The following is a 26,526-nucleotide window of genomic DNA, read 5'->3' on the forward strand; positions in this document are numbered from 1 at the left end:
GAGGGGACCTGGTGTGCAGGTATTTGGCAAGTACGGTCTTTCCAACGGAGGTTTTTCTCCCCCGTGCGGAGGTTTTTCTGTTTCGGACTCTCTCCTTTTCCCCTCTCACTCCCCGTAGAGGGTAGAGGGGGATCGCCTCCCACCCTGGAGTCTCCGATCCCGGCCCAATTTTATCTTCCCCGCTTCGCACTCCCGTTAGAAGGCTCTCTCAGTGGATTCTGCGTCTTTTTTCTCCCAATCTCTCAGGTTTTGTAAGGTTTCCAATGGCTTCAGATCTTTTCTGTGTGATGTATGGGCGCGAGTGCAAGTACGGAGCTCCTTCCTTCTCCGCCATCTTGCCCTCTCTCCAGTGATTGTTATCTTTAATGCTATCCTACTTTGAGCTATGGTCTAACAAGTTCAGAGTCATCTACTATATCTATATTCCCTTACAACATTGCAAATTCCTGGAAGGTAGCAAAAGGTTAACATGTAATTCCTTCCTTCTTGGACACACACCTAAGAGTGATAAATAAGTACACAGTGATCTTCAAGAGATACTTTTGAATTAACTTCATTGATTGGATTTTACTGTCTCAGTCTTCTGGCCTATTTTCTCCTTTGAGTTCTAGGATTAGTCTCAACCCATTGGCTCTAAGAACTTAAATTGAAAAAAGTCTCAAAGCCTTAAGTTTTTACAACCTTACAATGGGGACAGTGGCCATACCTCCCTTGAAGATATTAAAACGATTGTTGTGGGGATTTAAAGACATCTGGGATGTAATATCTCAGACTCCAAACCCAAACCCCAGATTTTCCCCTTCAAACCTGTTCCTGCCAAGTCTTCACCTCATTGAGCAGACTCCCCATTCACCCAGTGAGTCACTAGGGCCAAAAATCTTGCATTCGTTGTTTTCTCCCCCTTTTATACACTCTATAATTAATTTTTATTAAATCCTGTTGGTCCCACCTTGGAAATGTTTCTAGAATCTATGCTGCTGGTCCCACCTCCACTGTTACATCCTAATCCAAGCCATCATCAACTGTCTAAGCTATAGGTAGCTCAAGAGCTTTGGAACTTGGTCTCTTACTCCTGTTCTTCATGACGTAGAGTCTTGTCACCATCTAGCAGCCAGAGTGGTTCTCTTACTGCACAAGACTTCGGGTAAAATCCAAATGGTCTACTGTGGGCTTTTAAGATTGTGTGTGTGTGTGTGTGTGTGTGTGTGTGTGTGTGTGTGTCCTCCGCTAACTACTTTGACTTCATCTCAACTCTTCTGTGACTGCCCCCTTCACTCGGTCCATGGTAGCCACACTGGCCTTTTTGCTGATCTTCAGCTCTGTCAGAAAGCACATTGCCATCTTTGCTCTTACTGTGCCCTCTGCCCAGAATGACCCTTCCCTAAATAATCATGTGAGTCACTTTTTCCCTTCCTTTAGGGTTCTGTTCAAATATCTCCTTCCCTGACCAAATATCTGTTCAAATATCTCCTTCCCTGACCATCCTATTTAAACTACACCATCACATTCCATCCACTTAATCCTGACTCTGTTCCTGACTGTCTACTTTACATATGTTTCATTATTGTCTGTTTTTCTCCATGAGAACGTCAGCTCCATGAGGGCAGGCATTTATCTTCCTGACTAATATATCACCCATCCCTGGCCTATAGAGGGGCTCAAATAACATTGCTGAATGGAAGAACAGTAGGGGCTCAATAAGGAGGAACTCCTGGTAATAATAGCATTACTATATTTACTGGAGCAGCATGAAAATCAGATAAACTATCTGAAGGAATGTGGAATACTATGTAGCCCAGCACGAACATAATAATAGTTATTATTATGTTATTATATGATAATAATTGTTATTACTCTTTTATATATTTTCACCTGGATGTTACACATGTTCTTCAAACTCAGTGTGTTCAGAACTGATACTAACTGTCCTGTTCACTGAAGTTAGAAACACCCTCACACCGTCTCTTCTAATATCAAATTGGTCAGCAAATCCTATTCCTGTTGCCTCTCTAGTTCAGTTCCTTCTCTTTCATCCCTCGTAACTCCCAACACCATTACAATAGCCTTCCGAACACCCTTCTTGCCTGCCTGCATCCAGGAGTGAAAATTTAAAATCTGTTAACCAGCACAATTATGTGGAAATCCACATATAATTTAACAATTAAACTACTTCTTATGCTTTATATAAACTAAACTCTGCGTACCTTGTGAAACCCCTTGCCGGATGGCATAATTTTTAGTACTTATCAGTCATCACCTTTCTCTCATGATTTCAAAATCATTTGTTGGTTTTCAGAAGTGTTGGTGCGGCCTTTGGTTGATGGATTTCACTTCCTAAAAGTTGCCCTTGTCTCAGCCATGAAGTGACACGAAGAATGTACGTAGGGCCTTCCTATAACTTTCCTTTTAAGTTGGTAGTCATTATGCAATTTGCAGTTCTCTGTATGTGGGGGATTTCTCTCAGTATCAACAATATCACTCATCATACTAAAAGTAAATTATACTTTTGGATCTTTTGTAAACAGCTTTTGAACTTCTAAAAATTATGTTGAAATGATTTCTAACCTTCATAATATTGTCTGAGTTTTTATATATTTAATTTATTATCAACTAGGTCACAAAACCATTTCTTGGATGTCACATTTAATTAGTTGGCTTAATTTTAAAAACTTTGAATCACCGTAAATCTTGATTAACATTGCATCCTGTGGCTAAAGTTTAAGACTGAATAAATTGAAAGAGGTTAATAATTCATCATACTTTGCATTTTTGTCATAAAATAATAAACCCATTTCTGCATAACTTATTAAGCAATATAATAGTTTTTCTCTTATAATTGATTACTTTGGTTTCAAATTGTGCTCTTCGTTCATTTGTTTCTATATATCTTCTACATCCCTTTTATGGTTTGTTTTATTAATTTTATATGGGCAACATATTTTCATTTCTCTCTTACAAATCTTAAGAAAGTATTGAAATTTGTAGTAGAATATTTCACTGAAGCCAAATCCCTAAAAGTTAGTTGCACTTTTGGAATGTTTAACCACTCCCACTTCAGATTTACATTAAAACGAACACACAAACTTGGCATGGTTTCTTCTCAGTCATTGCAGCTCAAAATTGCCTAGCTGGGTTCTAGTATTTCTCTAATGTCCAACCCTGAGCTCTCTTCAGATACATTGTTTAGTTATCTCTGGTGTTTAACATATGATAATAAAGAAGGACACCTGAGTGGCTCAGTTAGTAAAGCATCCAACTTTGATTCAGATCATGATCTCGTGGTTCATGAGTCCAAGCCCTGCCTTAGGCTCTGTGCTGACAGCTTAGAGTCTGGACCTGTTTAAGATTCTGTGTCTCCTTCTCTCTCTGCCCCTCTCCGGCTCACATTCTGTCTGTCTCTCTTTTTCTTTAAATTATTTAAATGTTTTATTTATCTCTGAGTGAGAGAGAGAGAGAGAGAGCGTGAGCAGGGGAGGGGCAGAGAGAGAGGGAGACACAGAATCTGAAACTGGCTCTAGGCTCTGAGCTAGCTGTCCCCACAGAGCCCGACGTGGGACTCAAACCCATGAACCATCAGATCATGACCTGAGCCGAAGTCGGATGCTTAACTGACTGAACCACCCAGGTGCCCCCTCTCTCTTTCTCTCAAAACTAAATAAACATTTAAAAAATATATTTAAAAACCATGTAGTAATAAATAGAAAATTTATGAAGAAGACACTAATATTGATTTATTTCATATATATCTTTTATTATATCAGCTGAATATATACTGAATATATTGAATATATACTGAGTTGGGATGAAAACAAAACATCTGACATTTTCTTCAAAATTGTGAGCTGTTGAGTGCTTGGGTGGCTCATTTGGTTAAGCATCCAACTCTTGATCTCAGCTCAGGCCTTGATCTCAGGGTCTTGTTCTCAGGGTCCTGAGTTCAAGCCTCCTGTTGGGCTCCACACTGGACATGAAGCCTCCTTAATAAAAAAATTGTGGGCTGAAACTGCAAACTTTTCCATGTTACTACTCTGGCACTGTTTTGTAACTACCTTATTGACATACTTTGATTTAAAAGAAGATTTTATTTTAAACACTTTATTGGGTGAAACTGATTTATTTTGTTCTTTACGTGTTCCTTCATTAATGATTACAATTTTTTTTTTTTTTTTTGGGAATCATGACCTTTAACAAAACACAGAGTTTGATTTAAAAAAGTGTTTGTTCAACTTTTAACAGCACAACCTTTGAGCTCTATTTCCATCCAACATGTATATCACGTGATAATAAGTTAATCAGATTTTTATGTTGAAAGAATCAAGTTGTTTCCATTTTAGAAATACAAACACTTTTAATGTTGTAATGATTTTTGCACAGTATCAGAACATGCCTCAGGTTGTGGTTGATTATTAGTCTCTTCTTTGATCTCATGAAAATCCAGAATATTTACCTGTTCATGATACATACAAGAAATTTTAGAAATATATCCAGACTTTGAAGTCTCTTCGTTGTGGATTTCTATTTAAAATATTTATCATAATTGCATATGTTACACAAACTACATGCACAGAGTTGCATTTTGGTATAATGAAAATAGAAATAAAAATGAAACAAGTCGAAAGCAATACTTTGAGTTTGAGGGTGATGATTCACTAGGGATTCTCCGGAAGCCAAGGATGCTTTACAAAAGGAAGTGCAATGTGGCCTTGCTGTCTGCTAGGACACAGCCCAGATCCACAGACCTGCTGCAAAAGTCCCCTTGATGTCACGATGCCAGCAGCCCCAGTTATCAATGGTCATAGCAACATCTTATAATGATCAGTTTGTACTAGCAAGTTATTAGATTTTACATTCTTAATGTTATCACTTAGCACAGTTACTTTTATTCTCTCTACCAACCAGCCTGCATTGCAGTTCAGCCACCAAGTTAGCATAGTGAACACTGCGTGTCAGTGACTATCAGCACTTCCTCTTCTCCCCTCTGTGTACCCTCTGTGGCCCCCTGGGTTGTCTTTCTGTAATGCCAGTATGACCGTGTCACTTCCTGCTTCTGGCTCAGTTACTTGTGGGCTCTTCAGTCTTCCTAGCTATCCCAGCCTCGTCTTCCCTCCCCTACCCAGACTCCCTGTCATGCCTGTCAACTAGGTAACTCAAACCTGCTGGGCAATTTTGTGCTCTTATATATAAGATATATTTTTTTTTAGAACACCCTTCCTTCCCCTACACCACTCATTGAACTTCTTCTCTTTCTTAAAGTCACAGTTCACATGTGCTTCCTCCATGAAAATATCCCTGACTTCCCATTTCCTACATTCAATTCACCATGTTTCCCTGGTTCTTATGAATAACATGTTGATGGTACTTAACCATGTTTATTGGAGTTATTGATGGGTCTGTCCTCTCACGCGACTGTGAAATTCTCAAGGACAAGAAGTGAGTGGTATTATCTTTGAGTCTCCTTTCTGGAACACAGTGCCTGGAATGTACTCAGTCAATCTTAATTGGAAAAAGAACAAAACAAATGCAGTAGTCCTTCTTATTATTTGTACTCAAACTACCCTCCTTTAAGTCATGTTCTTCCTACCTTCCATTAGTTTTCTTCTTTTTCTGTTGTGAGAAAGATGCCTAGCCCAATACACTTTGACTTATGGATACGCCCCTGTAATCTATCATCTAGATGAAGCTATAGAACACTTCCAGACCTACAACTGGTTTCCTCACGCCCTCTCCTGTCAATACTTATACCCCAGGGAGTTCACACAACTCTGGCTTCCAACATCATCAATTGTTTTGCTTGTTCTTGCATTTTCTGTAAGTGAACTAACACACAGTTTATCCTTTTTTGCTTAACGTAACGTCTGTGAAATTCATACATGCTGTTGCAGTATAAGTAGCATGTTCTTTTTTATGGCATTATAGTATTCCATTGTGTAAATATGCCATGATTTACTTATCCATTCTCCTGCTGATTGACATTTGAGTCATTCCTAATTTGAAATATTACAAACAACGCTATAAAGGTCTTGTACAAATTTTTTGTTGGACATATGTACTCCTTTCTCTTGGGTATATACTTAGGAATAGAAATGCTGGGTCATACGAAACACATGTGCTTAACTTTAGCTACTACAGTAGAGTTTTCCAAACGGTTTATAGCAATTTACACCCCCATCAGTAATGTATGAGAGTACAAGTTGCTTATATCTATTTTTTTTTTTTTTGAGAGAGAGAGAGAAAGAGAGAGAGCCCCTGAGCTGGGGAAGAGCAGAGAGAGAAAGAGAGAGAATTTCAAGCAGGCTCCATGCTCAGCATGGAACCCAATGCAGGGCTTGATCCCATGACCCTCGAATCATGACTTGAACTGAAATTAAGACCATTAGGTGGTGATTAGGTCATGAGAGTGGAGCCCTCATGAATGGAATGAGTGCCGTCTTTAAAGAAACCCCAGAGAGATCCTTCAACCCTTCTTCCATTTGAGGTTTTAGTGAGAAGATCACCATCTATAAACCAGAAAGGGAGCTCTCACCAGACACTGGATCTGCAAGTTTCTTGATCTTGGGCTTCCCAGGCTCTGTAACTGTAAAAAATAAATGTCTGTTGTTTATAAGCTACCGAGACTGTGGTATTCCATTATAATAGCATGAAGAGACTAAAACATACTGGACATTTCTCCTTCTCTCTCCAAAATTTGTTTTAGTCAATCCACCCACTGAAGTCCCTCCTTCCTCATGACCAGTTTATTTGCCATTCTTTCAATCTTTCCAGCTATTCAATCTTTTAAGTTTTTGCCTAAAGCTCAGCACAGCTTTCCAAGTATAAAGACCCTCTGGTTTCGTAAAATGGTGGGATGATAATTTCTATTTAATTTATAGGGTTTTTTTTCCAGATAGGATGAGCAAAGGCCCTTCAATAGACCTGTAGCACATTGAGCTGATGACTATGGGAAACGTTACATATATACACACTTCCTATAACTGATCATCAAAGCCTCTGCACTTATGACTCGATTATGCTTTCCTCAAAGCATTCACTTAGACTTCCCACACTGAATCTCATCTGATATATGTGCCTGCTCAGCTCAGAGACCTTTGTGAAATCTCCCTGCAGTGCTGAGCTGTCCCCTGGCATGGTGTCATTGTCATAATATCTGATCATGAAGGCAAGGCATGGTGGCAGAGGAAGGTGCACTATCTGGAAATCAGGACATGCATCTCACTATCTGTGTCAACTTGCTCAAGATGTCATAGATTTTTCTTTCCACCTGCAAAGGAATTAGACTAAATGACAGGAAAAGAAACTTCTCGGGTTTGGATTGAAATTTTAGATTTCATTGTAATCTATTTTCATATTTTTATAAAAGCAGTTAAAGAAAACCTCTTCAAGAATGATCCCTAGGACCCCCACTGTTAATACTTCATCCAGAGAAGGGCCAGCTTATGCTTACCTTTGCTTTTAAGCCAGTTCTCTGACCATGACAGCACACTTCCTCTACTTCCATGGTAACTCAATATTTTTGGTATGAACACTTGCAAAATGCTTTCTAAGATTAAAGTCCATTTCCTGGCCTCCCCTTGTCCTCATCCCTCACCATCATTATTCTTTGTGTTGTTCTTATTGCGTCTTCTGCTAAATATGACTATGGTGTGTAGCCCCAAGGTCACCCTGGGTGGTGCAGGCAATAGCCCAGTTTCTCAGGCAGTGCATATTGAAATAGAAATGGAGACGGGCCCCCCAAATTATATAAACACCAGTGAAAAAACATGGTCTCCAAAAATGTACATGATTCCATATATGTATGTAATATTTGAGTTGGGGTCAAATTAGTTTAGGGTTAGGAATATTGAGTTCAACCACTTATAACTTCACATATTTAGAAGGCTAAGCAAGTATAAAAATGGTTTTTCTTTATACTTGTTCTTGTAATTATAAAGTGAAACATTAAAGAAAGCCCACTGTTTATCTTGTCTTGCATACCTTCTGCATTTAGCACTAACCTTGGAAAATGTGGAAAAATGGCTTATTATGACCATAGTTTCAACCTTTGCTATGGAAGTGGCTATAGATATATTACACAGTACTACTCTTTGTGATGAAGAGGACTCTTCAGGTCAGAAGACTATATGCTTTAAATTATGTTTAAAGTAATGATATGGCCTGGGGTGCCTAGGTGGCTCAGACGATTGGGCTTCCAACTTCAACTCAGATCATGATCTCATGGTCAGGGAGTTCAAGCCCTGCATCAGGCTCCATGCTGACAGCTCAGGAGCCTAGAGCCTGCTTCAGATTCTGTGTCTCCCTCTCTCTCTGCCAGTCCCCCGCTCGGACTCTGTCTCTCTGTGTCTCTCAAAAATGAGTAAGCGTTAAAAAATGTTAAGTAATGAAATGGCCTGTTTTGCTTAAGAAGGTTTTTCGCTTAGTAGCTCTGTGCTTGGTAATGAGCTATCTTATCTAGAGATCAAAGGTTTTGGTCATGTGGAGCAGAATTTCCAAGTGTGAAGTCCATACAGGAAGAGGGACCTCTGGCTGTACCCTCATTAGCATCATCACCAAAACAACTGAGGAAGCCAGCTCATCCCCCATGACATATACTTCACTTTTTCCATTGCAGCTTCACCGAAAGTTTGTTTTCAGTTTCTTTAGAATTCTTCCTTTTACTTTATCTGTTTGTTGGCCTCATCACCACATCCAATTCTTTTTTTTTTTTTGTATTTATTTATTTATTTTGAGAGAGAGAGAGCATGCACACACACACGTGCACCCATGCACGAGAGCAGGGGAAGGGTAGAGAAAGAGGGAGGGAGAGAGAAACTCAAGCAGGTGCCATGCTATCAGCATAGAACCCCAACGCAGGGTTTGATCTCACAGACTATGAGATCATGACCAGAACCAAAATGCAAAAGTCTGACACTTAACCAAATGAACCACCCAGGTGCCTCTCTAATTATATTATAGGAGCCCATGTTCCAGCAAAAGCAGGTTGAAAGTTTCTTCTCTCCTTTGAATTTCAGCTTCTAAAAAAAGTCTTTAAAACCATACAGCTTAATTTGGTCAATCAAAGTTTTCAGTCAAACAAATAAACATGTAGACACAGAACAGTTGTGCTTGACATGTTTTAAATTAATTCAACAGGAAATGGTCTATACTCTAGCTTGGACTGGAAAAAGTGAGGTTAAAACAAAGTCAAGCGAGGCAAGGTGGATACCTTTCTAGATCTTTCTTATTCAGTCTTTATAGACTTTCCCCACTTGTCAATTCTAAACATTGAAAATATCAGCTACGGACCAGGAGTCTCTTTACATAATATGCCTTCAGTCCAAGAGTAGCTGAGATGTGGGTAGGCCACAGGGAGAGGAGGCCATTATTGAGTGGCCAGCCATTATCTTCCCCAGGTTTGGAGATAGAATTTCCCTTTCGTTATCTTCTGAAAGTTTTCTCCATTTTCATTCCTCTGTTCTATTTTGCTATTGACACTTGCCTCCTAATCCTCCTTCCCGCCCATCCATCATCTGTTTTAGAGAAGGCAGAGAGTGATCCTTGATACAGAAACATCCCTTCATGGGGAAAATACTTAAATTATTATGAACTTCTAGAGTGTAAGATGGGCCCATCCAAAAATATAACTTCTAAAATCCATTCCAAAGGAAAATATAAATAATTTTATTTCTTCTTTTACTTCCTAGTGTTCTTATATCTCTCCACTAACATGAAGAATTGAGGGTTGTCTGCCTGCATTTATATCGAATGGTCTTTTCTTTATAAACCAATAATATCTTATTTACCTGCCATTCACTAAGTCATTCCCTTTCAGTAGATTTTAAAATATTGGAAATGGTTTAAGACTGATTACACCAGCTAGTGAATATGGAGTTTGAGTTAAATTCAGTTGAAAAATATTTGTTTATTCTATGTTAAATTAGTGTCCTACGTACTACCTAGAGTATATAGAAAAGGGATGGAGCACCTGGATGGCTCAGTCAGTTAAGCGTCCAACTCTTGGTTTTGACTCAGGTCATGATCTGACGTTTTGTGAGTTTGAACCCTGTGTCCAAGCTGACAGCATGGGGCCTGCTTGGGATTCTCTTCTCCCTTTCTCTCTGCCCCTCCCCCACTCACTCACACATGCTGTCTCTCTCTCTCAATATAGTAAATAAACTTAAAGAAAAAGTGAGAGAAAAGAAGAGGGAGGGTGGGTCAGTGGAAAAAGGAACAGTACAGCATTCCTGTTATACAGGGGCTTACAATCTGAGAATGACAGATACCAGTCATCCTAAATGTGTGGTATCTGGACCAGAAGCCACAGCCATAGTGGAGAACTTGTAAGAAATGCAGATTCTCAGCTCCCACCCTAGACTTACCAAATTACAGATTCAGAGTGGAGCTCAGTAATTTGTGCTTTATCAAGCATGTGTCTGATGCATGCTAATGTTTAAGACCTATACTAGTATGGTGACCACATGTATGTACCATATTACTACCATAGTACTGACAGTGAGTTTTTATAGATAAGTAGAGGACATAGAGAAGGGCTGGGGAGAATCAGGCAGGAATTTCACCTGGAAGGAAGATATTCTGTATAAAAAGACCAGGCTGAGGTGATCAGAGAACTGAGAAAACATACAGCATATTTGTGACATGCAGTAAGCCATAAACCAGACACTGTATTAGGTTCTTTATACATACTATTATGGTGAATCCTCACAACAACCTTAAACATATTATTCTTATTTACATGAGAGTTGAAGCTCAAGATTTTACACAGAGATATTTGCTGAGCTCTAAGAGTTTAGAAAAGTAATGGATGGTATGGTATTCAAAATATCTGAGGAAGGGCAGGTGAAGGGCTTTGAGTTCTACTCCATTAGAGTCCAAAAGTTGACAATTAAAATACATTCTGTAAAGGAAGAGTGGAATGATGAATTTGATGTCTTAGGAAAATTAATTGATCAGAGATAGAAGAAGCTGGAGGCTTGACTATACCCTGTGGAAGTTGTTTTCAATAGTCCAGATTCAAGGTAGCTATAGGTTGACCTAGGAGAATAGCCATGAAAATAAAAAGAGGCATATTCAGGAAACCCTGGGAAGAAAGCAACTGTGGCTGCCAGCCAAGAGGAGAATGGGAGAGGATTCAAAGTTATGATGACTGGGAGAAATGGGAAGTCTCAGAAATGAACTGATTTAGCAGAATGAACTTGAATGACATGGACTGTTTGTGATGGGGAAGACTTTGTTTTGTTTTTAGGATATATAGAGGTGAAGAGCTCAGTTTTTAGATATACTGAGTTTGAGATGATGGTAGAACATCAAAGTAGAAAAATTCATCAGGAAGTCAAACAGGCTCATAGTCCATGGTTGGAAACATAAACTTAAGGATTGTCAGTAGACAGGTGACAGTGGATGCCATGGGACGGCTAAAATGTCCCATAGAGAGTATGTGTCAGGAGAAGAACAGAAGGTTAAGAACAAATCCTGTGGAATATCTAAAAGATCCTCATGTATGAAACAGAAAGAAAAGAAAGAGCCTGATGGTCAGAGCTAGAATATCCAAAGGGGTAAAGACAGAATGAAGACAGAGTGGAGTCCTGGAAGTTAGATTAGGGACAAGGTAAAGTCTCCCACCTATGGAGATGCGGGGAGAAAAGGGCAAGGCAACTATATTTGTGATAGGAACACCATTAGTGACCTTCAAGGATATAATTTCAATAGGGTGAGTGGTGGTGGTAATGGTGGTCAAGTAGGGAGTTGGAAATAAGACTACAGAGTTTAAGAACATGGGCTTAAATTATGGAAAGAGCCCAGATGTCTGTCAACTGATGAATGGATTAAGAAGATATGTGTGTATGTGTGTGTGTGTGATTTTATACACACACACACACACACACACACACAATGGAATACTACTCAGAAATGGAAAAGAATGAAATCTTGCCATTTGCAACAATGTGGTTGGAACTGGAGGATATTATGTTAAGTGAAATAAGTCAGTCAGAGAAAGACAGATATCCTATAATTTCACTCATATGTGGAATTTGAGAAACTTAACAGATGATCATAGGGGAAGGGCAGGAAAAATAAGATAAAAACAGAGAGGGAGATAAACCATAAGTTATAGACTCTTAAATACAGAAAAAAAAAAAACCTGAGGGGGATGGGGGTGGGGAAAATAGGCGATGGGCATTAAGGAAGGCACTTGTTGGGATGATCACTGAGTGTTGTATGTAAGTGATGAATCACTGGAATCTGGGCCTGAAGCCAGACTACACTGTATGTTAGCTAACTTGATAATAAATTTTTTAAAAAAAATATGGGGCTTATTAGTATATGGAAGCCTCAGGTGTAGGTCACATGTTCTGGGGAGTTCAATTATGAAGAAAAGAAGATCAGATGGGAATTGGTTACTGGGAAGACTGGAACTAGGAAAGGTAGCTGTCTGTGTGTGAAATGTCATAGAGAGGAAAGGAGAAGAAGGGCTGGAAAACTGGAAAGGGCCGATGGGAGAAGTGAAGGAACAAAGTTGTAGACAAGGTCAAAGGAAAGTGCATCTTTGGCTCTAGAATGGCAGAAAAGGGATTAGAATCTTCCTCAGCTCAAGGAAAAAGAGCAAGTTCTTGAGACTCATGAAGAATGCATTGAGATGAAATGTGAACAGGGGAGGAAACATAAGCAAGAAAGTCTTGCTTTTCTGAGGCAGTGGAAGTGAGGCCACTGAGCAGACAGAATGGGGACAAGCAGGAGACATAGTCAAAGGATTCCTTTCGCTATTTCTTTTAAGTGGCATCTGCCCATGGAACTTTTCCTAAGACACAGAGAGAGATGTGGTCTAGTAAAATGCATATCATCTTACATTGTGACTTTCATACATCGTTTCCCCTACTAGACTGTGGAAATCTTTTGAGAGCAGAGACTTCTCTTCCAGTACTTTTTAAAAAGCAGACAAGCTCAGGGGCGCCTGGGTGGCTCAGTCGGTTAAGCGTCCAACTTCGGCTCAGGTCATGATCTTGCGTTTGGTGGGTTCAAGTCTCATGTCGGGCTCTGTGCTGACAGCTCAGAGCCTGGAGCCTGTTTCAGATTTTGTATCTCCCTCTCTCTCTGACCCTTCCCTGTTCATGCTGTCTCCCTCTCTCTCAGGAAAAAAAAAAAAAAAAAACTTAAAATAATTTTTAAAAAAAGCAGAGAAGGTCAAAGGATAATATAACAGGCACATTTGTATCATGGAAAATTGTATCATGAAAAATTGGCAATTGCTAGTTTGTCTTTTTTCTAAGTAAAAACTGAAAAAACCCCTGAAAACTTTGTCCTTACCGCCATCCCCTATACCATCCCTTTCACCCTCTTCCCAGAAACAAACACTAACAAGAATATAATGTATATCTTCTTAGTCTATCGATGTACTTCTTTATCTATATCCATGAATGATATATAGTATTGTTCACTGTATGGTTACTAGATGTACCATTGATGACTTTATTTTTTAACTTCCATATTCTATTTACCAGTTCTGCAATTTGTCTTTTATTATTCAGCATTCCTTGTGTTTTGAAGTCTACCACGTTTAGTTGCACAGATAGAATTCATTACATTTAACTGCTCTTATTAATTTTGTACCCTCCGTTTCTAGAGTAGCACATACAACATAGGTACCCACATAGTAAATGTTAATTATTAGTGAATAAATTAGGATGAACCATATGCTAATTAAAAGGAATACTTTGTACAGTGGTTTATAGTTATGAAATACTTTTAGATATAGTCTCTTTTCCCTTTCATTTGTGTATTTTCTTCCTAGGCTGATACGGTTTAAGGATTATAATTATGGGGTGCCTGGGTGGCTCAGTTGGTTAAACAGCTCACTTCGGCTCAGGTCATGATCTCACAGTTTGTGGGTTCGAGCCCCGCGTCGGGCTTTGCGCTGAGCGCTTGCTCAGAGCCTGGAACCTGCTTCGGATCCTGTGTCTCCCTCTCTCTGCCCCTCCCCTGCTCACTCTCTGTCTCACTCTGTCTCTCAAAAATAAATACATGTAAATAAATAAATAAAGGGATAGCAATTATGTCCTATGCCCATGCATTCTATTCCTAATGCCCATTTCAGTGTTTGGCACTTAGTAACTCCTCAGTAAATATTGGTTGAATGAATGAATGACTCTCTGCTATAAGCATTCTTTTACTAAGGCCCAGATTTTGAATATCGAGTGTTTTTCCAAGACCATGTGGTTGGAATCAGGACTAATAACCAGGGTTTCTGATACTAAAGCCAGTGCTCTTTTTATTACACCATTGAAAGAGCTATTGTAAGGACTATATTAGGGAGTCAATAGGAGAGGAATAATTATAATGAATTACTGCCCTGATGTAACCAATAAATAGACTCCATGTACCTGTGTAATTGGAGAAAATTAATAACCATATCCAGATCGAGGGCTTGAAATTTATCATAATCATTAACTTGGAATACCTAGTCACATGGTCCTTACATGAGGTTCATGTTGTGAAGGAGATATGTGAATTATGAGGGTGGATGGTGTCGCAGGAGTGAAGGAATGAGCAGGAAGCAGTTTCATTCAAATAGAACTGCTCTTGCTAAGGTCACTGGTAACCTTCTAATTGCCTTTGACGATATACACCGCTCCTCCCCTGACTTCAGTGATGCCTTCCCTCCTGGCTCTCCTCCACCCCACCTTCTTGTGAGCCTCCTAAGGATCTCTTCCCTAACACAGTGGCAGTGGAGTGGAGATCCGAAGAAAGTCATGAGCATTCTAGGAGAGAGATCCAGAGAACGGCCGCAGACACCCACCCACGCTCTAATCTGCCCACCTGCCAGGACTGGTTGATATTGATGAGTCCTTTTGACACTTTGCTTGTCAATTTGGGGGTCGTACTCCAGTTTTCTCCCCAGAGACAGATCTCCACCACCTCTGGCCTTCATTGAACAACTCCTGCTTTCTGAGAGGCTGGAAAGTCAAGGTCACTGCACAATGCCAGCTCTGGAAAGCTGTGAATCCTAACCCCCTTGATGCGCCAGTCAGAGCAGTTGAGGTCATTAAGTAGCCTGAACAAAGAGAAAGTCTTTTAAGAAACTTATTTTGAAATATAAATATTGTTTGCTTACTTTCAAACTCCTATCTTTGCCATTTTTTGTGTCACCATTGCAGTTTCTTACATCACAGAGATTTAATCACACTAATTTAACAAAAATTTTTTTGGTGGAATTGCTGCTTGCTTCTTGTTGAATTGAGGCAGATCACAGATTCCTGAGCACATTCTTGCTCAAGGTGCTCCCTCACAGCTTTTTTGAGACACCCTTCGGGAGTTTTCAGATTGACCCCATCATTCTCTATGAGCATGGCCAGCGTTGGGTATATAGAAGACCTGGCACTGCCCCAGGACCATCCTCAGATTCTCCTTCCTTCCCACATCATAATTTCTTGCCAGAATATTGGCATTTCTTGAATAGTTCATTGAATTTGGAAGAGAATAAGATAGAGTGTTTGTAATCAAGACAGTCTTGTGTTCTTGTAGCCGTCAGAAGCGTCCTTGGGGGTCCCGTACTCACTCCATATGAATGTAGAAATTAAACTCCATCAGTGCCTGTGTAGTAAACAAACGATAAGTAAGGACACTTGGATTAACTGCAGGAAAATGAGTTGTCCATGGCGCATAATTAACTCAGCAGCTATGGGGCATGGATGATGCATTAAGAAGAGTATTGGCTGGTTATTCTTTTCCTCTGAGTAGCCTCAGTGCCAAGGCCGTACAAATTTATGGAACATACCCACAATGTTCAGTGGACAAATGGCATTTAAAATAGAGAAAAGAAGGGGCACCTGTGTGGCTCATTTGGTTAAGCAAGTGACTTTGGCTTGGGTCATGATCTCGCGGTCTGTGGGTTCAAGCCCTGCATCGGGTTCTGCGCTGACAGCCCAGAACCTGGAGCCTGCTTCAGATTCTGTGTCTCCCTCTTTCTCTGTCCCTCCCCTGCTCATGCTCTGATTCTGTCTCTCAAAAATGAATAAATGTTTAAAAAATAAACAAATAAAATAGAGAAATGAAGATGGGAAAAAACAAAAACTAAAGAAAGTCAAAAATAGGGTAATAATGAGCTAATATTGAGTCTTGAACATATATCTTCATTTTTAATGTGGGAGATAGCAACTCAACACTGAAGGGGACTTGCAGAAGGGACAAGAGAGTCTCATGTCTGAGGATGGAGTTGATGACAAGTTGCAGCCTTTAATATCTGATGATGAAAAGGGATCTCCTTTCTTTGGGGTGAGTCCCTGATTCCAGTTTTACGTTTGTGGAGCAATTAGCAGGACCCCTCTTCTCTTTGCTTGGTCTCCTCCGTTAGAAGAATGCCTCTGATATGTAATATTTGTTTGAAAACCCAAAGAAGCTTGTTTCCTTTTGAGGTTTGCCTTACTTTTTATGTTCTGAAGCTCATTCAGGACCTCAGATTTTGCTCCAAGCAATAAAGCTGGTTGGATTGTACTAACATAATGGAGCCGTAATTTTAGCCAACTGTTGGGGGTGGGGAGATAGTTAAGGTGTGTAGTGGTTTCTGTGGTTTCTCTGTGGAGTAGAATTCCCTGCAAAGCTTTTCCATGTGGTGTTTTAATAGCTGTCTTAAAACTCTCTGATGTACGGAGCAAAACCGAATTAGGCTCATGTGCTAGATCGGTGGGATGGGCCAAGGACTCTGAAAAATGAAAGAAAAACAATCAAACAGCCAACCTCAGAGGCTAAACCAAAGAAGATCGGCAGGACATACCCAAATTCAAGAGTAAAGAAGCAATCACCTCTTGGAACCCATTTTTGCAGAACTTTCTAAGGGAAATACGAATTATTTAATCTATTAACATTTTACCTTTGTGCAGTACTTTGCAATTTACAAAATGATCCTAGGTATATTTGTTCAGCAGAGCCCTGAAAATCCCTTTGGAAGCTTGTATTATTAGGTCCATCGTTATAAATGAGAAACTGAGTCACAAAGGTAGGCCCAAGGTCATCTGTCTAAGAAACCACAAAGGCAGAATTGAATCGCGCTACAAAGCCCTCTGTGTCTTTGCACCAGAACTTCAATGATTTTAGTTAGTGATCACATTTAATATTTATGAAGAAGGAAACCCAGCCAGATAGTGAGTACATGCACAGGAAAGATGGTTCTGGACTGCCAAGCTCTCATCAGTGAATAGAAGACATTACAGTGTCATCTACATATCAAAGGAATATGTCCTTTCTTTGATTCAAATGCTTAGGGATTCAGAGGCACAGTTCCTTCTGAGAGTGCCTGATAAAATGCCACATACTTAGCTGTCATTCCCATTCTAAACACATGTAAAAACTTCTCCTTAGTGTGTGGTTTTGGCTGCTAAGTTCAAGAAACATTTATTGAATGCTACGATACGCCAGGCCAATGAGCAAAGTAGGAAGTCGTCTGGGTGGTAGGATTCTAGGCTAGCCTCTTCCACTGGCCGAGACCACTGCTAACATACCCCCGTTAGAAGGGCATCCCTTTGAGCTAGTCCCAGAGTTGCTCAGATTCTTTTTTTGAAAATTCAAATAGCATGGAGAAAGAAAAACAAAAAACAAAACTCTAAGATGGTCCCAGTCACTAATGCTGTGGGGTATATTAATTTGTCTAGCTAACAAATCAAGTATTAAGACCCTGAGCTGAATAGGAGGTGATGTGGATAAATTGTATCCTGCCCAGGAGAAGGGGGTGATGAATTCTAGAAAGTTCTGTAAGGGGTCCTGGGGAGCCAGAATATGCCCACAGGCCAGGAAGCTTGTCTGGAGAGAAAGGTGCATGAACGCTCTCTATCAAAAATAAACTTTAATCACTTCATTTTCGTTTTTAAGAACTAGCCCTGCGTGGTATCTGAGCTTTAGGTCTGCAGCCATACAATTAAACAGATTAATATTTGCAATGCACATACCAAACATGCGATCATATTATTTATTTTTTAAGCTGAGGGAGCGTGTCTCCATCTTGAATGAGAATTAGTCTGGTGCAGCTGTCTGCCCTGAGCCCTTTGTGCGACTTCCTCAGGGCTCACTGTCCCTTTGGTCAGCTCTGTGCTTCTCCCCCGGACTCCAGCCCACATCTCTTGCACAGTTAGGGATGAGTCTGTGTCTCTGCCTGGCCTCTACCAAGTACAAAATGATTTAAAGCCCCCCTTCTGCCATACTCTCACATTTTTTTCCAAGAGCTCTGAAAAGAATGTAACTTTATTTTTTTTAAATATAGTTTATTGTAAAGTTGGTTTCCATATAACACCCAGTGCTCATCCCAACAAGTGCCCTCCTCCATGCCCATCACCCATTTTCCCCTCTCCCCTACCCCCATCAGCCCTCAGTTTGTTCTCAGTATTTAAGAGTCTCTTATGGTTTGTCTCTCCCTTTCCTTAACTATTTTTCCCCTTCCCTTCCCCTATGGTCCTCTGTTAAGTTTCTCCTGATCCACATATAAGTGAAAACATGTGGTATCTGTCTTTCTCTGCCTGACTTATTTCACTTAGGATAATACCCTTGAGTTCCATCCACGTTGCTACAAATGGCCAGATTTCATTCTTTCTCATTGCTATGTAGTATTCCATTGTATAGATAAACCATATCTTCTTTTTTTACATGTTTTTATTTATTTCTGAGAGAGACAGACAGACAGACAGCATGAGCAGGGGAGGGTCAGAGAGAGAGGGAGATACAGAATCTGAAACAGGCTGCAGGCTCTGAGCTAGCTGTCAGCACAGAGCCCCATGCAGGGCTCAAACCCACGAACCGTGAGATCATGACCTGAGCCAAAATCGTACACTTAACTGACTGAGCCACCCACGCTCAAACCACATCTTCTTGATCCATTTGTCAGTTGATGGACATTTAGGCTCTTTCCATGTTTTGGCTATTGTTGAGAGTGCTGCTATGAACATTGGGGTCCATGTGCCCCTATATATCAGCACTCCTATATCCCTTGGGTAAATTCCTAGCAGTGCTATTGCTGGGTTCTAGGGGAGTTTTGTTGTTAATATTTTGAGGAATCTCCACACTGTTCTCCAGAGAGGCTGCACCAGTTTACATTCCCACCAACAGGGAAAGAGGGTGCCTGTTTCTCCACATCCTCACCAGCATCTATAGTCTCCTGATTTGTTCATGTTAGCCATGTTAGGCGTGAGGTGGTATCTCACTGTGGTTTTGATTTGTATTTTCCTGATGATGAGGGATGCTGAGCATCATTTCATGTACAGACGGTGCATTAAAATTAGAATCTGAAAGCTGGCCGCCTGAGCCCAGGCTCCCAATCACTATGCCACATTGACCCGCACTTCTCCAGAGGTCACTAAAATGTGAGGGAGCCTGTGGGTGAGGGGTGCTGGGGGACTCCCTCCCTCTTACAGCAGTGATGCCAGTGACTCAGATGCCTGAGTGGGAAAGTACCCCAAGGTGGTTGGGAGGAAAGACGAGCCTTGGTGTGGGTTGACCCTGCTCCTCCCAGAGGGCCTCCCTCTCCTCACTCTGTCATCTGCTTTTCTGAAAGCCCGTTCAGAAGGATGGCACTTACGTCTGGGTCAGAAACAGTGTGGGCAACAATATCACTTCACACAGCACACGCTGCCCATCATTATTGAGGGTTGGGAATGTGATAGGTGGAGAGAATACTTTTAAAAAAAATTTTTAATGTTTATTTTTGAGAGAGAGCACTCATGCACGTGTGCGTGAGTGGGGGAGAGGCAGAGAGAGAAGGAGACACAGAATCCAAAGGAAACGCCAGGCTCTGGGCTGTGAGCACAGAGCCCAGTGCAGGACTTGAACTCACAAACCTTAAGATCATGGCCTGAACTGAAGTCAGATGCCCAACTGACTGAGCCACCCAGGTGCCCCATAGGTGGAGAGAATCTGCTTGGCCCTCAATATTTTTCCAGAGACAGTCTTGGCCTTTTTGATCAAAATCATCTCTAAGTTAGTCTTAGACACGCAGGCCATCCTGGAAGGCGCGGCAACATGCTGGTCAGTTTCTCTACCCGTCCTCTAGGGGCAAAGCCCTGATTCATGGCATTTAATATTGCCGTCCTTTCAATGCCTCCACCCTGGTGGAATTTCCCGTTATTGCCACAACCTCCCAGGGCAATGAGAAGTGGGGGGGGGGGAGGGTCAGATCCAGCCCCCTCCTGATGGGGGTCAGAAGGTTAGGAAGGATGGGGCGGTGATGTTGCTGCAGGAGGCAAGCGTCAGGTTCAAGCTCTGCGTGTCCAGCCACTGATACTATGTGCAACCTCTGTCTCTCTCCACCCCACCCTGATGTTCTCTTGACATAAAATCAGGCACAGAAGAACTTCAAAAAGACCACGATAGGAGTCAAGGAACTTGCAGCATGTATGCAGTTAGGTGGGGGGCAAGAGGGAGCAGGCCATTGAGGTCCCTCTTGTTGGGTGATGGGAGAAAGCAGGAAAGGAGAGGGAGGAGTGGTTTTATAGTCCATGCGTGTTTGTATCTGAGACTTGGGCTTTGCCCCTCTTACCTGGAAGAGCTGCCTCCTTCCTCTACCATCTGGTTGCTCACTGAGCCACTCCAGGAAACCTGTTTTAGCAGAGGCACAACTGCAGGGCCGAAGTCCCCAAACCCTGGTCACAGACGCCTGCTATAAACCACGCTGGACCAGATACAGCCTGCTTCCCTCCTATGAGACCTCAGTGCTGCGGGCTGTGAATGTGGCACGGTTGCATGATTCGCTACCTTTTAGTGCCTTATGAGTCACAGGTCAAAATCTCAACGTCCAAGCACATTCTCTGTTGCCTTAAAATACTGATCAACAGATATTTATAGAAATCCCTGCTGTATCTCCCAGTTACTGGTGGGCACCATGAAGTACAAAAGCCATTCAACCTAATTTCTGACCTAATGATCCAGTTGAGCTCGTGATCCAGTTGAGAAAACATGACAGCCACATGAACCAGCTCCTAAGTAAGAAGCAGTTCTAATAGCATGATGACCATTTGTCAGACTACAGTATTTATCAGAGATTGTGAGGGGTCTGTAATTAGAGAAGAATCTATAATAAGAATTTGTTTAGTAAAGGCAAAGGAGATAAGTGCATATCCTGGGAAGCTGTATTGTTTTTGTTTATTAGATAACAATGCATACCTGCTTTTAACCTATATCCCCAACTTCTTTATAGTTATAACCCCTTTTTAACAAATACGATTGTAGCAGCCAGTTCTATGTAATAAAAACATTTCTTCTGCTGGCCAACAGCCCACACTAACACTCTTTTGCTGATGGAGATCCAAGACTCCTTTAGGAAAAACCTGGGTATGAGAAAGACATTCACAAATCCCTGTCCCGTTGGCAATAAATCTGCTTAACAAGAAGGTCATCTTTTCAGCAGAGTATCAACCCGAAGGATAGGTCTGCTTACCTGCACAGTGTTAAATAACTCTGAACAGAATTTGACTTTTCAGTTGTCACATCGATTTTACTCTGGGCTTGTAGGCTCCTCCAGATAACAGTTGTGACCTCTGCTGGTTCACAAGAGCTCACGAGGCTTGATCAGTGCTACATAACAGAGTGTGGGAATCTCATGGAAGGTCTTTGAGGGCAGAAGGCCCCCGACCCAGGCCAGCAAAGGCAGAGGGAGAGCCCACGTGTGTCCTGCCATGGCCATTTCCCTACCTGATTGATTGTGCTACTAGAAAGAAGCACATTCCTATTGTCCAAAAGCTAGTTTTCACTTATTTTTGGAAGGGGGATTTTTGGTAATTCTATTAAAATGTAGGAATGCTGAAGTAAAATCTGGTGAGTTTGTGATATGGAAAAGGAAAATAGTTACCAATCTAACCTGTGTCTCTGGGACAGTGGGTGCATGTGAGATGCCCAGGTTCTCCACATTAACGTGAATACGTTCTTGCTTTGGAAGGCCAGGATGTCTGTGTTTGGGTTAAGGGGCCCTCCTGCAAAGCTTCCATTAGGTGAGGCTGGTAAAGTAAATAAAAGGTAATGGGTTGTGTCCACACATGACTTCATTCCATCCTTTGAATGACTTTATCAATAACTGCTAGAAGGCAAGACTCCGCCATAGCCATGTTCAGTATACTTCCAGGCGACAGAGAGCCGGCTTTATTTGCCAAGGTGTTTGAGGTGTGCCCAGACTAAACCCCTAGATCCTTCACCGTAGGGTACACCCAGCTTCGTTTTTCTAAAACGATTAATGTTTTCTTTGTCTAGGCGTAAGCTAAGAGTCACCCCAAACTTCTTGAACTGTGTTAAACAAACTCCCCCGCAGGTGGCTGTGTGTTCAGGACTCACCAGTGTGCATGGTGTGTGTGCATTTCTCCCCCCACGGCCGGTCCACACTTGTTTTCTCTGTACTTGATTTCTCCTGCTGCCCTGTAAACGCAAATTTAAGGACTGTTTAACTGCGTGCTGGGGTGGGATATGGGTGGCGGCGTGTTTTTAATAGCTTTTTCGCCAAATCTAATTTGTGTCCCATTTTTTCCCAAAACAATTTCTATTTCGAAAACTGCTGCCAGTTCATGGACATTTGGAATCTACAGTTATCCCGAAGTCCTGAGAGAAAGACTCAGAAACGATTTCCGCCAAGCATTGTTCATTGAAGGATTCTTCCTAATTAGACCCCAGGGCGAGGACTTGCTCATTAGTTGACTATTGCGCATTTCCTGACACGTCGCTGCCCCCTAGTGCAGCATGCCAGTGAGCACACCCATCTCTGTAGACATTCTTGATTTGCATTATTAACTGTCCCATGGGTCCATTTCACGGACAGTGGCAATGTGATTAGACACTAATCCATGTCTCAGAGAAAGTCCTTCCTGGGTCCCATTTTTCCAAACAGATCCTATTCTGGGAGCAGGAGTTTGGTGGCCGAGCAAGTGCAGATGAGAAAAACAGGGTCTCCGCCGGACTCTCCAGACCTCTTCCAGTGGAGACACGGGGCTCAGAACTTTCAGTACAGTGCCATGAATCAAAGGAACAGATCTTGTGTTAAAGTGCATCCAGAGTGAAGTAACAAGAACATTTGGCTTGGAGAGAGATAATCTTAGGGACTTTCCTTAACTTCTGCGCCTTTGTAAAACTATCGATTAAAAAAAAAAAAGTAATTGTAAGATGTCTTAAGAATTTACTACTACGTCATCTATTTCTGAAGGTTTATACACTTTGACATGTGATATAAATCTTCATTGATTATGTTTACTGTGAATGAGGTAGCCATTAGGTGCAATTTAAGGATTATGGAAAGGCATCCTGACCCCAAAGACTTGCTCTATAACTGTTCTAAAATCATTACAAAATTGAAAGCCATGTATGTGGTCTTCATGAGGTTCTGCCAAAATGACCTTGAACAAGTTGTTTAACTTCGTTGGGTCTCTGTTTTTCCATCTACAAAGTATTAGTGCACCTATTTAAAGGGATTACCCAGGGATTCAGTGAGATAACATGTGCCTGGCACATGGCAGATTTCAATAATTGTTAGTTCCTTCCTCCTCCTCCCTTATTTTTTTCTGGTCTGAAATAGTCAACACCTGCCTTTGACACCAGATACTAATGGTTGATGGTGCCTGGATGGTGTACTGTGATGCCCTCTTTCTGAATTGTCCCCCAAAGATTGGAGAGGCAGCCCTTCCTTGTTACCATTAGGTCTCAGATATTGGCAAAGACATCTATCTGCCCTGGGGAAGGGATAAGGCAGAGGCAGCCATTAAAATCTTTGGTGTCAGGAAGTATAACTGACAGGAAGCTGGGGGGATTGCCTTTTCAGGAACCATGTACTTCCTTGTGAGAATACATGAGATTTTCCTTCTTTAATGATTATAGTTGCAGTGTTGACTTAGGCGAGCGGACAAGTAAAAAGAAAGGCATCCAAGGCAGAAAAAGTCATGTGATAGTGGATTTTTTTTTTTTTTGGCTAAAGAATACATTATATATGTCATACCTACTTTTCAAAATCAGAATATTTTAAAAAGCAGATGCTCAGTCTTCCTATGGTGAATTAGCAAACAAACGAAAAAGGCCTTAAACCGAGTATAACAGAGACGCACACACATACACTTTGTAGATAAAATATGCAAAGTGTATATTTTTCTGCTTTCACACATGGTTTTTGTTTTGAATGGAACATTGGTGGGTTTTGTTAGGTAGTTAGTAAGTTTCCACGGAAAGAAGAAAGAGACTAAGGGTACTGATTATTTGATGCTAAGGAAGAATTTGCACTAAGGACTTTGCTTCCCCCCAAATCCTACTTCTGTCACCACCCTGCCCATGGACAGGACAGAAATCATAGAGACCCACAGAAAATTATGCATGTCATTAAATTTGTGTAATATCCTTTCACCTCATCTTAGATGTTGTGTTGTAATCCACTAACAGGAAGTTTTACTCTTTTTGAATCAGATTTCTAGAGTGGAGCTAGAGAGGATGTTAGATATTGCCCTGTCCAACTCCTTTATTTTATAAATGGGAGAAGTGAGGTGTAGAGAAGACACATGGTTAGTGTGCCCTCCTTTATTATTTACTCTCTTTCCCAATGTCTTTATCAAGTTTGCTTGTTCCGTTTCCCCATAAGGTTATTAGTGTGCAAAAGCACTAGACCTGGTGTGCCTGACCTTGCCTCTCAGCACTGCACAGTGGGTAATTCGGTGAATTCCATTCTTAATCTCCAACCAACTGCTTCTTCTCAAGAGAATTTATCATTATAATAGAGAAAGGGATTACTGAATAAGAATAGTAGCATCCAGTAACATTTCTCTAAATTATTTGATGCTCAATTTCATGTTCAAGTGTAATATTTTAGCCTATGTCTTGGGAGGGGAAAATACTCATTTGTGAATTAGCAATGAGATTCTTGTGTTATGTGAGGAGGAAAAGATGTGTTCTAGTTCTGTGCTTTACCAAAACTCCAGGGATTAAAGTTTTACCCCATAAAAAAGCCCGTTTGGCAACTCATTCAATATTACCCAATATTCAAAAGTATTTATTGAGCTCCTACTATGCTCTTAGCTCTATTTATAGTCTTAGGATGTATTAGGGAACAAAACAAAGATTTCTGCTTTCAAAACTGTATCTTCATATATATTTAACATGAAATTAACTTCTGCCTAATACCAAATTATTCTTGGACAGCATTCTGGAGAAAGCATGTCGTTTTTTAAAACTTGTCTCCCTTAAAATAAAAGGTCTAGTTTCCCAAGAAAACGATTTTTTGGGTCAAGCTGCATGAAATTTGGCACAATACTGCCGCCTTGCGGCCACTTTAATCAAGCACTTATACACACTATATGCTCAACTCTTGTCTTTTAAGGTAAGGTTTAAAGTGAACACGACCTTGCTTTTTGTTGGAAGCCTTTGACACAAAACTACCTACTCGGGAGTATTTGTAATTTAATTCCTTCTGGTTTTTTGTTTTGTTTTGTTTTGTTTTGTTTTTTTAACAGAATGATTGGAAGGGCTCCATCGCTTTTGTAGTTGGAAACCGGATTGAGGACGATCTTTTCATTCGAGCCCTGACTCTTGCTGTCCAGGTCCCTCAGCGCAAATACTTCAGTATCGTATCGTGGCAAGACATTCTTCAGGAGGTACCTGGCCCTTCCCACCTCTAAGCCCCTTGAGGACTTTTTTTTTTTTTTTTTTTGCATAAAATAACATATTAAAATAATAAAGTAAATAAGACTTCCCTATTTGGGGGCTATTTGGTAGATTTGGGTGGATTATTTTAAACAATTTGAATTGTTTAATCTGGAAGAATTAGTTTGGGCCCGTGAATATTGCCCTTTCAACACGCATCCATTTGACCAAGTCTCTGTGGCCATACCAGGCTCCATGCAAGGCTCTCTGAGGAATTATCTATTTAATAAAAAGATTGACTAATAAAAGCCTACACTATTGACTGGGCTAGGGAAGTCCGTAACTAACCAGAAGAATTCAGTCTACAGAGACACCTGCTTTCAGAGGTCCAGGAGGGATGACAACATAGGAAAGTCCCGGCAGGTGGCACATACTCCCATAATTACTAACAGCTTCACCAAAGCGACTATAAATATTTTACCTAATTAATGAAGATCTCTTCCTTGCTAGGTTTCCCAACCCTTCAAGTCACCTAAGTATTTGAAATTTACGTATACCTAACTGTTCTTTAAGTACACTTCTCTGGTTCGTCACCGATGAATTTAATTTTCTTACAGATCAATGAGTCCAATGCCCTTCTTGGAACCACATCTAAAAAAGCAAAGAAAACTGTAGGCAGCAGTGTCCCCTTGTATTATGAGGTAAGTGAACATCTTTACTGAAAAGAGTTTTGTGATTTTTAGAAAATGAGAACGGAAGTAGTAATCTGATATTTGCTTTTTAAGAAGTTTTTAATCCATTCTTTGAGAACAAGTTCTTGGTCCTCATTGGAACTGCCTGAGGGTAGACACTTAAAAAATCTGTCCCCTCTTCTAACAAAATCCCTCTCTAGGAATAAAACTGTTCTAGATTGTCAACACCATCACTGTGTCCAATGGAAGACTATAAATCAGAAGTTTTTATATT

General features: G+C 40.8%; 1 protein-coding gene across 1 annotated transcript in view; it reads left to right on the top strand.

Annotated features, from left to right (window-relative positions):
- The window catches only part of LOC120224591 (sperm-associated antigen 17-like), a gene marked incomplete at its 3' end in the record, with an annotated part of 146,017 nt that overhangs the window by 12,617 nt on the left and 106,874 nt on the right, over nucleotides 1-26,526 (top strand). Inside the window, exons 2-3 of the mRNA XM_039222853.1 lie at nucleotides 25,431-25,571; nucleotides 26,178-26,261. Coding sequence (XP_039078784.1) covers nucleotides 25,431-25,571; nucleotides 26,178-26,261 — 225 coding nt within the window. The remainder of the gene's footprint in view (nucleotides 1-25,430; nucleotides 25,572-26,177; nucleotides 26,262-26,526) is intronic.

The sequence above is a fragment of the Hyaena hyaena genome, unplaced genomic scaffold, assembly GCF_003009895.1.
Source record: "Hyaena hyaena isolate Hyena2069 unplaced genomic scaffold, ASM300989v1 scaffold_1195, whole genome shotgun sequence".
Classification (NCBI taxonomy): Eukaryota; Metazoa; Chordata; class Mammalia; order Carnivora; family Hyaenidae; genus Hyaena; species Hyaena hyaena.